Source organism: Lepidochelys kempii, chromosome 8 (genome assembly GCF_965140285.1).
Source record: "Lepidochelys kempii isolate rLepKem1 chromosome 8, rLepKem1.hap1, whole genome shotgun sequence".
Lineage (NCBI taxonomy): Eukaryota > Metazoa > Chordata > Testudines > Cheloniidae > Lepidochelys > Lepidochelys kempii.
Window position 1 is genome coordinate 14622673 of NC_136387.1, and position 13338 is coordinate 14636010.

At 45.0% G+C, this 13338-nt stretch overlaps 1 protein-coding gene across 5 annotated transcripts in view; it reads right to left on the reverse strand.

The window, feature by feature from the left end:
- The window catches only part of FNIP1 (folliculin interacting protein 1), a 93964-nt gene that overhangs the window by 42021 nt on the left and 38605 nt on the right, over nucleotides 1-13338 (reverse strand). For all 5 annotated transcript variants that reach the window (XR_012160222.2, XM_073355620.2, XM_073355618.2 and 2 more), the window contains exons 2-3: nucleotides 12898-13024; nucleotides 526-669 (exon numbers count right to left, since the gene is read on the reverse strand). Coding sequence is in view for 4 of the 5 variants with exons in the window: in XM_073355620.2 (XP_073211721.2) it covers nucleotides 526-669; nucleotides 12898-13024 (271 nt within the window). In the remaining variant the exon portion in view is untranslated. The remainder of the gene's footprint in view (nucleotides 1-525; nucleotides 670-12897; nucleotides 13025-13338) is intronic.

Here is a 13338-nt window from a genome sequence, read left to right on the forward strand (position 1 = left end):
GCCTTCATCTACAGGTTTACAGCTGTATGTTGCCACATTTAAAAAAAAAAAAAAGTAAAGTTTCCCCTGACATAGAACATTTGACTTTAAATATATTTGTAATTCAGAATATTTAAAAATATCACGAGGCCTAGGGTCTGTCACTAGAAAAGGGCCCATACAGGTCCAAATACTCAAGGGAACAAAATGTCCCAACCTACCGTTATGGGTCCAGTCCCAAGTCTCATTTCACAGAAGGGGCTTATTGTCCAAGTCCTGTTCAGATATGGCCCAAAAGGTCAGGCCTCTCATACTCTGGAAATACTTCTGCCATTCAAGGCAGCGCTCTTGAGAGAACAGTTTACCATGTTTTAGTGCCCTTGAACCCAAAGCCCTAGTCTCGATTCACTCTCAAACTGCGACCTTAGTCTAAACCTTAAAGAAAAACTCCTGCCTCAGGTGGTCTCTAATTTTAAGCATTTTAAAACATTCGATACATCTGTTGCAAAATTTGACAAGATTGAAATAATATAAAAGAATTCTCACCTGGTATTTTGGGCATTGTTCTTTCGTATCGGAAGATGAGGAGGATGAATTGATGGAACTGTCCAATGAAGAGGAACTGTCTCCTCCAGGCTTCAGTTGGCAACATTTCCCAAAGACTCTCACCTGAGCATCACTACAGAGTTTCTGAAACACAGACCACATGCCTGTCATTAGATTTCACATCCCTAAAATCATTGTTTAATGGCACTGGAACGATCTGGTCTTGTATTCCCAATTTAGGAAGCGTATTTAGCGGCAAAAGGTTATATGCCAAGGCAAACAGTAAGCAGAAAGAGGATTTATTTCTCCTCCAGACTGACTACAGGGAAGGAGGCTGGGCCGCTTTACTTAGAAAACTGAACTGGGAGCAAATACAACACTCCTTGTTCATTTTCTTAAGGAACCGCAGGCAGTCAAGCTGCTTTGAAGATTTACAGAGAATAATTACTGGGCACAGGAGCAGGAGAATGGGTGGCAGAGAAAGGGATGAATACGGGAAATGGAACAATAGATTCCACCTGCCTTCTCCCCACCTTACGTACATACTAATAAGCGTTTATATAGTCTTGTGGTTGGCATAGCACTTCAAAGATGCAGATGATGACAACTGAAAAAATTCAGGTTTTTAGCCCTAATGGTTGTGAAGAAAAGCCTGAAAATGCAACCCACGTGTAACTGAAGCAGAGTCTGCAAAGGGCCAGAAACAATAGCTCTGAGAGGTGTGAATTGCCCCAGGCATCTCAATGGGACGTCAAAGCCAAGGCCTTGCTTTGGGCATCCTGCCAACACCACCCCAGCAGGGGGCTCTGTGCATGCGTCAGCTGGCAGAAGGAAAAAAGTGCAGGGAGGCCCAGCCCATTCATCCAAGCAGATACATGCCAGCTGCCAGGATAAGTCCTAGGTCCCTGCCACTCCCACTATTGGCCCTGTGCAGGGAGAAGATGGTCCCTGGCTGCTTGTGGGGGAGGGGAGGTGAATCAGAGGGACAAAGGAGCACCCTGCCTCTGCCCCTCCCTCCCTGAGCGGGGTAGGGGCCAGTGCAAGTGGAGCGTGGGCCTCCATGTGTTATGGTGCATGTAGGGCACGAGCTAGCTATAATGTGGCCCCAAGTGTAGACAGGGCTCCTGCGCTTACTAACATTTTCCCATCTTGTTGCCCACACTAGAATTTGCACTGTTGTTACCACTAGTGAAGCTACTCCAGTGGGAAAGGTTAAGGAAAAACGTATCGATAAGCTAGTGAGTCTGTGGCAGAGCTGGGAATGGAAACCCATTCTCCTGACCCTAGGCTTGTGCTTTAGCCACTAACACAAGTTCCCTCTCAGAGTAACCAACTCCCATTATGACACACTAGATTCACAGATACTAAGGTCAGAAGGGACCATTATGATAATCTAGTCTGACCCCCTGCACAACACAGGCCACAGAATTTCACCCACCACTCCTGCAAAAAACCTCTCACCTATGTCTGAGCTTTTGAAGTCCTCAAATCGTGGTTTAAAGACTTCAAGGAGCAGAGAATCCTCCAGCAAGTGACCTGTGCCCCATGCTACAGAGGAAGGCGAAAAACCTCCAGGGCCTCTTCCAATCTAATCCTTATGGGGAGCACGCTGAAGTCATGCAATGTGTAGATTTGCTAATGGCTCATATTTTTGGCTTGCGCCTAGTACACAATGCCTGGAACATGTGAACAATAATCATATGACTTTAGTAGGAACTCGTGAACTAGAATTGCATTTTATCTCTGACACAAAAAACAATGTCCTGGGCTAGGTTAGGCATCATGTGATAAAAAACCACATTGAATCCACAGGGTTACAGCAACTTGTGCAGGCAAACCACATTTCAGCTTTACATTTTCCATCAGATGTTGCAAGTTCTCATATGAAGATGTGGTAATAACTAGGCTTACTTCAGGTTATAAGTATATTAAATGCATTTTTGTAAAATGAAAAACTTCTGTGCATTAAATGACAGGCTAAAAAGTGAGCATTTTGCAAAACCTAATCATTTCTCTTCCCTAGCACTTGAATATTTTCAGCATAGTAGGTTTTCCCAGAACCACTGATGAGATCTGTCTTGAAATTATAGTTTCCTAATTTAAATACTAGAGGGGAACAGACATTTGATCTTTGCAGTGGAACGCAAAATGAACTAAGGAACCTGTGAAGTAAAAGAGGTCAAATGTTCAAGATCTTTTAGATACCATCTGTCAGCAGCTTACAAGTAGCAAATCATTTGTAAAACGCAGAACACTGACAAATTTTGGAACACGCAATTTTAGAATCCAGCATGTGTTTAAGTGTAACCTGTTGGACTATGAGATCAAGTATCGGTAATGCTCCTCCTCTCTGTAGTTACGGAATTTGAATGTCAATGAAATATTAGATGCTACAAATTGCTAGATGTTATGCAACAAGGGAATAGGCCAACTTGTGTTCCAGTATAATAGTCCAAGCATTTTCAAGTCATATTTCCCAAATAAGGCGGTAACTACAGCATTCAATAAGCTGCACAAACAAAAGTTTCAAACCTATTCTCTTTCTTCCCAAATGTACATAGTGCAGCAAATCGAGTCTCTAGATAAAATGCTGCTGGCAGATCTCTGCCATGCACAAAGTTGCCACAAAGGGGAGTGGTGAAAGGGGGTTTTTGCATCCACTGGCCAGAGTTCTTATGTACAAATTGCTGACAGACTCAGCTGCAGGTGGATATGCACTGAACACCCACTGTGAAGCAGCTCTCACCCCAGTGGCCTTGCTTCTGGACTTCTACCATGTACATCTGCAGCAGACTCTTTCCTAAATCATCTTCCCCAACCTGCCCCAGCAATGTCTGGTCCTGCTAAACCCCTTGATGGTTTTACAATGGACTGTCACTGGGTCCATAAACTCTTCATTGTATGGGCAGGGCACAAGCAGCATTTCTGCTTCTTCCACTGCAAGTTAAACAGAACAAGATTAAAACGAAAATAAATGAATCTTTAAAGTTATGGGAAGCCAGAATCAATGGGATGAACCCTTTGCAAACACACATGGGTAGGTCAGGGTAAATGAGCATAGGGGAAGGTTTCTTCTCCTGCTGGTATAGGTAAGGGACTCTGGTCTCTGAGCTACTGATCCCCACGTGGATAAAATGCCTAGCCATGCTCCAAAGGAGAATTGCCATAGAAGTGAGGTCTCCATTAATGGAGCTCAGACTGGACTACGCAGAAGAGCTGGCATTTCCAACACCTCAGAGGTAACAGCTGCTGGGAGAGGGGAGCGTAAACAAACTTAGGCTGGCCCTGGAGCAAGCTGCATCCTGACTATCTAGAGGCCTGAAATAAAACAGAAAGTCTGTGAAAGAAAACAGGGAGAAGGCTCTGGAAGGCTGTAGGACTCCAAAAGTCAGACCCTCAGCAACTGTGGGAAGGACGAGTTTCCTGAGGCAGGTGATGGAAGCACCAAAAACGGAGAGTAGGGTAGAAAAATTCCATTTGAAGGGAACCTAAGGGTATTGGACCAAAGCCAAGCAGTGTCATGGGTTGGGTCTGCATAAGAAAGAGAGAACATTCATCATGCGTTTTAATCTTTTGTCTGGCATAGAAGGTGCTCAGATTTCACTGCCATGGGGACAATGTAAGAACCCAACTGTCCAAACAGAACACTAAGCTGCCATCACCTGAGAACGATCCATCCAATATCCAGGCTTACTCGAATCCTCGGAAACAAAGGGACAATCACGCTGATGAAAAATGAATCTAGAGAAATTAACTCCTGCAGTTTATGATTGTTTATAGACATCAGCCTGAATTGTAACTGCAGCTATAAAAATATTAGTGCATCCACCCTAGAGTATTAGATTGTCGCACATTTTTTCAACTGCCAAGTGTTTTTTAAAGAGAATCTAGCACTCCTGAAAGTTGTCAGCTTTGTTCTCAGTGTTGTCTAGCTCCTGCAAGTATTCACAGGACAAGCAGGAGCAGTGACTGGGAAAAACATCCCTCTGCCGGCCCCTCAGTATGCCTCCAGTTCTGATGGAAGGGAATACTGAGGGCTGAGAGGGTAGGATTCAGTCTCCGCACTGCAGAGATGCCAACTGTAACAGTAGTCTCTTGCTTCCCAAAAACTTGTCCACGAGGAAACAGTTTGAGACCATCGTCTCAATTTCACAGGTCACCTCCAGGCAAACAGCTCAATATTCTGTTACTAATCCCCTGAGCAATTTAGTGCCCAACACGTACCCTTTGCTAAAGCATAATCAAATGTGTGGGTAATCCTGGCTTGTTTGAAATTATGTGCCATTTTTATGCCTTTTAACCAGTGTGGCAGTTGGAGTCAAAGATTCCAAATGAGGAGGTCACGGACTGCACTAGCATTGGGTTAAGTGTCACGGCACCAGAAACAGTGGCCTCTATGCAGCATGGTGAAAATGAAACTCAGCGGCTCCCCAAACCCTCTTGCTCTTCCCAGCCCTGTGAGTAACTCTGTGACACATAACGCAACCCCATGCAGTATCTTTGGGGACCACTGAATTTAAATTTATGAATGGTTTAGGTATGAATGTGTTCTGCTCTATGAGGGAGGGTTACCACAGCTCCTCCAGGAACTAAAAACAATGGTGGGCTGATTAAGGCACATCACTGAAACTGTAAACAACCCCACAGAGGTTCCACCCCTGGGGTAGTTTGCATATATTTGTTCCAACTGGGTTTCCCAGAGACTAAGGGACAAAGAGAAAACTTGGGCTCTATAAAGGCTGAGTATAAACAGACTCAGGGTCTTCCTTTAGATTCAGCAAACAGATAGGACCATTGATCCTAGGGGGAACCCCAACCCAAGAGGGAGGGGTTAGAAGGGCATTCGTCTACCAGGACCCCATATCATTGATGGGCGGTTTCTGGTACATTAGTAAGCGTGTAGGAACCTTTATTGTTTTTATAGGTTTCTTCTGTAATGCTTTTACCCTAAGAATAAGTGTATGCTGCTTAGAAAGAACGGTGTGATGATGAGTAACTCCTGGCAATACACTGGTTATAGCTCTCAGAAGGAAAGCAAACCACAGGCACTGGCCTTTAGGTGGACTAGCTGGCTGGGAATATCACAGTATATGGCACCAGTCAGAAGAGAGTGGCTTGGATCCCTACCCAGAAACGAGGGATGGCTGGAAGTCTGGTACCTGACTGGGCATTCCTGGAGCAGACCACAGAGTCTGCTCCAGGGGGGCGGACACAGGTGTCATTACCCTGAAACCGTGACAAACTCCATTGTCCTCCATCGTCCAAACTCCTAATGCTAGTGTCACTTTAGACTCTCGTTTACTCCTTCCCAAGTCCAATCCAGCTGTCGTCACATCTTGCTCCTTTGCAGCATCTCTAAGCTCCACCTTTTCCTCTCCAACACAACTGCCCAACTCCTTGGTTCCCTTTTGCTTTATCTACTGCAACCACCTTTTCTCAGCCTCTGCTTTCATTCCTTCTTCTCCTGTTCCCTCTATTATCATTCTTTAACCTTCTTCACGCCACACCTCCTTGCAGGTTTCCCCTTATGCTTAGAAAATTCTACCACTTCTCATGTACCAGTCAGCAACCATTTTCAGTCAAATCCCTTTTTGACAATGCCCTTCACCCACTAATCTTTGAGCCATAAACCACCAAAGGACAACACAAAGCAAAAACGTAGCTAACAAGACAATGGCAAAAACAAAACACACGTACTCTGTTCTCTTGGGAAAGCACTGATACAGGATTCCCTTCCTAGCGTTTACTTTGACCTCCTCCCTCACCTCCATTTTGTGGCATCATTTCTGTCGTGTCCTTGTCAAATTTGACTGTAAACTCCTTGGGGCAGGCACCTTGCATTGCTGGTTGTTTTTACATACCATACACATTCATGTGCTATATAATTAATGAACAACAACAGTTGAGTACAGAACTGTGTGCTCCCTGCAAATGGCCATTGTAAATGCAGTGTCAAGGTTGGGAAGTCAAGCACTCAGCTCAAACATCAGAAAATGCAGAGTGAAGGCTGAGAGCTCAGCACTGGCTCTGCCCTCTGGGGCTTAATACCTTAAAATAGGGGTGAAAATCTGTCTTTTGATTGCATATTTGCATCCAAATTCAAACCAGGTCGGATATTAATTTTTCAAGGATTTCTAAGGAACATTCTTCCTGCTCGTGCGCAAATGAATTTCCATTGGGACCCAGCGAAGAAGCACATTTCTAACTAATCTCTGGGTCTGGGTTTTGCAGACAGAAGGAAACAGCAATAAGGGAAAAGATGCTGGGGGAGAAGGAGCAAGTTCAGATGTGAGGCTACCAGGAGGCATTAAAGTGATAGACAGACATTATCACCTAAAAATGAATTAATAAGGTGCCATTATGAACAAGCCTCATAGTTGTATGAGGTGAGAACACTGAAATCTCTATGAAGGCAAATAGATCAGACTTACAAAGCTGCCAGGGAGGAGCATTGTGACGGTTTCCAACACCTGACTGACTAATAACTAGGGCCCTACAAAATTCACGGTCCACTTGGGTCAATTTCATGGGGGGTCATAGGATTTTAAAAATTGTAAATTCATGATTTCAGCTATTTAAATGTGAAATTTCATGGTGTTGTAATCGTAGGGATCCTGACCCAAAAAGGAGTGGTGGGGGGAGGGTCACAAGGTTATCCTGGGGGGGAGCTGCAGTACTGCTGTCCTTCCTTCTGCGTGGCTGCTGGCGGCGGTGCTGCCTTCAGAGCCGGGCAGCTGGAGAGCGGTGGCTGCTGGCCGGGAGCCCAGCTCTGAAGGCAGAGTCACCGCCAGCAGCAGCGCAGAAGTAAGGACGGCACGGTATGGTATTGACACCCTTACTTCTGCGCTGCTGCCTGCAGAGCTGGGCCCTCAGTCGGCAGCTGCCACTCTCCGGCCGCCCAGCTCTGAAGGCAGCAACAGGGACGTAAAGGTGGCATGGTATGGTATTGCCACTCTTACTTCTGCCCTGCTGCTCTCAGGGTGCTGCCTTCAGAGCTGGGAGGCCGGCCAACAGCCACCGCTCCCTGGCCGCCCAGCTCCGAAGGCGGCGCAGAAGTAGGGGTCACGGTATTGCCACCCTCTTAAAATAAACTTGTGACCCCCCCTGCAACTTCCTTTTGGGTTATGGCCCCCAATTTGAGAAATGCTGGTCTCCTCCGTGAAAGCTGTTATCTGTATGGTATAGGGTAAAACACACAAGATCAGATTTCACGGGGGAAGTCCAGATTTTACGGTCTGTGACGCGTTTTTCGTGGCCGTGAATTTGGTAGGGCCCTACTGATAACATCTGAAAAATGTAGGTGTTGTGTGGAGCTATTTGGTTAAGGCATTGGTAACGTCTGCTCTTTTCATCACACTCTGCCCTCATGCACTCCATATGCAAATGATTCCTGTTCTGATACATCGTCTCATGCTCAGATGTCACAATGCTGAAAAGTGCGGCCTCTTTCTCCTGAGATACTGGCAAAACTGAAGTGGAAGAAGCTTGTTCTAACTTTCTGCTGCTCATGGGGAAAGAGAATAGTCACCAATTAATTCCAGCACAGTGTCTAAGAATTGTGTAAGGCCCCTGGATACAGAAGGCTGACTAATCAGTAGGGACATAAAGTTGGGAAAGAACCTCTTGTGCCTCGTACCAAAAAAGGCACAGGATACACAAAAGGAAGTCACTTTGCCCTGTCCTACACGCCAAGTGCCCGGGCATCACAGCTGTCTAACGTGGATCTCACATCTAAGTGACAATGCCTGGCACGCTGCTCGGCCAACATTCTCAGTTCCTGAAGCCTGCAGTCCTTCTTGCCATGCGGCCCCTTCTCAGCCTTACCACAGAAGTTTAACCCTCTAGGGGTATGTCTAAACAGCAAAAAACAAAACAAAAACAAAAAAACCTGCAGCAGCAAGTCTCAGAGCCCGGATCAATAGACTCGGGTTTGTGCTGCAGGAATAAAAATGGCAGCACAGACACTGGGCCTTGGGCTGGATCCCAGGCTCCGAGACTCTCCTCCTTTGCCAAGTTTCGGAGCCCAGGCTCCAGCCAGAGCCTGGGTGTCTGCACAGCTATTTTTAGCCCTGCAGCGTGAGCCCCGCAAATTCTAGTCAGTTGATCTGGGTGCTGAGACCCCTGGCCATGGGTCTTCTTTTTTGGTGTGTAGATGTACCCAATAAGACCCAGGGAAAGTAACAACTCTCCTTCAAACTGAACGACAGGCAGTTTTCACCATGGCCATCAACCGTACTATGACCCCAAAGTAATAAAACACACAGATTCACTCACTCGGGAGAGTGTCTATTTGTCCCTTTCTTTGTATTTCCATTTGTTTCTTTCAACAGTCTTAATTTTCTCAATCTTGTAAAGCCAAGGAAGAATGATGGATTTTTGCATTGTGCGGTGATAGCAGACTGTTATGCAGACACCTCAGATTGCAAAATCATAATGTCTGCAATTAGTTAATTCCTCATTCAAGTACAAATTTTAACGTACAACGTTTATATATTTCCTTCCCTCAAGTCATCTAGCATAGCAGAAATCATCTGGCACCTCAGATGATTAACCCATTAACCGTCACTGTAATTCTGTTGTTAGCATTCCAAAATCTCATTTATTTGGCTTTTTGGATTATCAGAGGGCAAAGAGGCAAAAGAGAATTATTTAAGGATTTCATGATTTCGTCAGACATTCTTTCTGATATATAAACAAACACACAAAAACACACACAAAAAATGTTATTAGGATGTCCAGTAATGTTAGATTAGACCCCGCTAATATTAGATACTGCTGGTTTGCTGGACAATTTAAGAACATCTGGGTCAGCTTTTAGATTCTTCATCTATTCAAAATTTAAAGCCACGCATCCATCCAACTGACTAATTTAAACCAAATTCTCCTGCATGGAATACGTGGCTCCCTGGAAAAGAAGCCAAGGTGTGCTTTAAATGTCATAACCATATCATCCCTTTACAGGGTTTAAGCTGACTGAGCTACATTCACCCTTGGTTCATCAGATGCAATTCTGATATATGCAGGGGATTATGCATAGACAAAAGACAGCTGCATATATCTTGGATTGCTGCAAGAAACTACTACTACTAAATCATCATTGTGTTTAGTTGCATTGCACTTTTCACACACAGCAGAAAATCAGGGATATAAAAAGGGGCATTCTATAATAACATGCTGCTTTAAGGTTGGATTTTCAAAAATCACTCATCAATAGCTTAACTCAGCTGACTTGAATAGGAGTAGTTGGGCCAGTGCTGAGTGCTTTTGCAAAGTTCCCCCTTAGTGTATTTGCAAATGCACAGATGTATTAATCACATTAGGAAATTCAGGAAAAAAGCAGAGGACATTGCCTTTGGAGAGGCAGTTAACAGATACTCTTTCACAGTGGAGAGAGCCCATCCCACACAAACGTCTTACTGCAAAAGGGCAAGAGTGCCTTGGAATGTGCTTAGAGCCAAGATCTAACTTGCAGAGAGTGTCTTTGTTAAAATCATAATAAATGGGGGGAGAAAAATAAAACCAACACAATTCCTTGAAAATTTCCAATATGGACACCTCTATTCCGATATAATGCGCCCCGATAGAACACAAATTCAGATATAAAGCAGTAAAGCAGCGCTCTGGGAGGCGGGGCTGCGCGTTCCGGCGGATCAGCGCGTCCGGCTCAGACATGCTGCTCTGAGCGGCATGCTAAGGGTGCTGCGCTGGGGCCGAGGGGTTGGATAAGGGGCAGAGGGTCTCGGGGGCGGGGGGGGGGCAGTCAGGGGACAGGGAGCGGGGTGGGGGTGGATGGTTTGGAGATTCTGGGAGTGGGACGGTCAGGGGACGGGGACTGTGGGCGTTGGATAGGGCACAGGAGTCCCAGGGGGCCTGTCAGGGGGTGGGGGTGTGGATAGTGGTCGGGGCAGTCAGGGGACAGGGAGCAGGAGGGCTGGGTAGGGGGAGGGATCCTGGGGGTGATTAGGGATGGGGAGGAGTCCTCTGGAGGGGGCGGTCAGGGGACAAGGAGCCGGGGGGCGTAGATAGGGGGTGGGGTCTTGGGAGGGGTGGTTAGGGACGGAGGGGTCTCTGGAGGGGGTAGTCAGGGGACAAGGAACAGGTGGATTGAATGGGTCAGGGGTTCTGAGGGGTCAGTCAGGGGGCCGGAAGTGACTATTAATAACAGAAATGTTTGAGGCCAAAGCAAATTCGATATAACGCGGTTTCACCTATAACGCATTAAGATTTTTTGGTTCCCGAGGACCGCGTTATATCGGGGTAGAGATGAACTATACAAGTCTGTACTGAACTAGCAACAAGCTGAGTTAAGGATTGTTGTGCACATTTTTACCTGATAACTCTTGCAAAGGTTTGCTGAAAGAAGGAAGACTGCATGAGATGACAGTATCGGAATCATTTCGTTAAAGTGAGACCGAAAGTTGGGGAACGTGGCAAGAAATGTATCATTATAAATTCCCTTTCAAATACCAAGAATGTGACTGACAATCAAATAAATGAAGTCATCAGTTGCTAGCACTGGGCATTCCAGATTTGCAGCCTGGGAACATCCTTACCTCCTATTTTTTCCCCGTTAAGAAATGGCATAAAAAGAAGAGAGATTGTGGGTCATGTGATTTCAGATGCTTGTCACCCTACTGAAACAGGTCTATTTTTATTGGAACTCGGTAGCTACCAACCTGTCATGCTGAACTATGTATCAGTAATAAAGCCAATAATGATGGAAAATTGGCTGTGTAAGTATAGACACTTTGTAGATCTGCTTCGAGGACTCCAGTAAAACAACAAGAATAGGACAAGGGGGTCCCTCTTACGGACTGCCACAAAGCTTTGCTTAATTAGCACAGCAATAGCTCAGGCAGAGCCAATATATTTTTGCTGGTTATGTACTTTTGGACATTTAAATTGGTCTGTTTCGAAGTGGCACTTGCTACTGATACTGCAACTAAGCTTGTGTTAAGCACGGAAAACCTAAATTCCCAGGAAGAACAAGGAAATCCAGGTCTTGAACTGTGGATAGAACATTGATACATTCCAGCTACGAAAGTCATGGAAGTTCATGCCCAAAGCCACACAGATTACTTCCCAGAGTTAGAGTGAGGTATCTGGAGGAAGTAGGCAACCAGAACTGGGATGAGAAGCAGGAGGGTTTCAATAGGCGGGACCATCTTCAAACTTGAAGTGAAGACGGGGGCAATGTACTGTACTGCCCCACTTATAGAACTTAACTGTATGTGAATCCTAATGCAAAACTAACCATAACCACCCATTTGCACTCAGATAATGACTTCTATTTGAAGATCTTAACGGCTCTGCAGGCATTTTACAAATGGAGAAAATGAGATTCAGAGAGAATTCACACAGATAGTCTATGGCAATGCTGGCCCAGAACTCAGCTGTCCTGTGCCTACCCCCAAGAACATCCTCCTTCATCCTGCTATCGCAATTACACTGCAAATTCACAGATCAATAAACAGCAGTGCATTCCGCTGATGAAAGGAAAAACCAAAAAGAAAGTTTTCAAGTGTGTCCAGTTTTGGGCCCCACACTACAAGAAGGATGTGGATAAATTGGAGAGAGTCCAGCGAAGGGCAACAAAAATGATTAGGGGTCTGGAACACATGACTTATGAGGAGAGGCTGAGGGAGCTGGGATTGTTTAGCCTGCAGAAGAGAAGAATGAGGGGGGATTTGATAGCTGCTTTCAACTACCTGAAAGGGGGTTCCAAAGAGGATGGCTCTAGACTGTTCTCAATGGTAGCAGATGACAGAACGAGGAGTAATGGTCTCAAGTTGCAGTGCGGGAGGTTTAGACTGGATATTAGGAAAAACTTTTTCACTAAGAGGGTGGTGAAACACTGGAATGCGTTACCTAGGGAGGTGGTAGAATCTCCTTCCTTAGAGGTTTTTAAGGTCAGGCTTGACAAAGCCCTGGCTGGGATGATTTAACTGGGAATTGGTCCTGCTTCGAGCAGGGCGTTGGACTAGATGACCTTCTGGGGTCCCTTCCAACCCTGATATTCTATGATTCTATGATAAGTGACTTTCCAGCAAAGAGCTGGTACAATAGTTAGAAGAAGAAATTTTCTACTGCCTCTCTGTCACCATACATGGCATTGCTCAGGTCAAAGAAAGCAAGACATCTCTGAAAGAAAAAGGTTAAAAAGTCAAGGAATAAAAAGATCACTGTTGGAGGGAATCACTGAAGCTCAAATACTTCGCAACACAATATTTATTTAAAAATAGCATAACGTGGATCTTTATGTTTGAAATGTGAACACGTATACAAGCATTTTATGTATAAATCTTGTGGTACTTTTAAAAGATATACAATATACTGTAATCAAGTTTCAGTTAAATGATTAGCAATGCTCACCGACACAGATACTTCCTCGGTTTTTCTTTTAGAGCTGGAGTCAAATAAGACATTTCGCCCTCTTCTTTCACAGTCCTGATACACAATCAGTCGGATCTGACTTGGGTCAAACTCCGGCAAAGGCCAGCTTGAATGGAAAACAAAAGGACAGAAGCATCTATTACCACAATGAGTTATTACCTCATTCCTTTTACAATTTTTGTAGGCCTGACTTTATTAAAAAATAAAATCCTACACATGCAACGGCGATTTATTAAACACTTTGAACCTATGGCAAGCATCATGCCTATGTAGATAGAGGGCCAAATCGCACACTGGTGTAAACTGGTTTAATTCAGCTAACAGTATTCATCATAGTAGCATTTCCCAATTCTCTCGGTTTTATTGTGAGTCTGGTGATTTTTAGGGTATTTTTCTTAAAGCCCCAGCTGTGGGAATCAG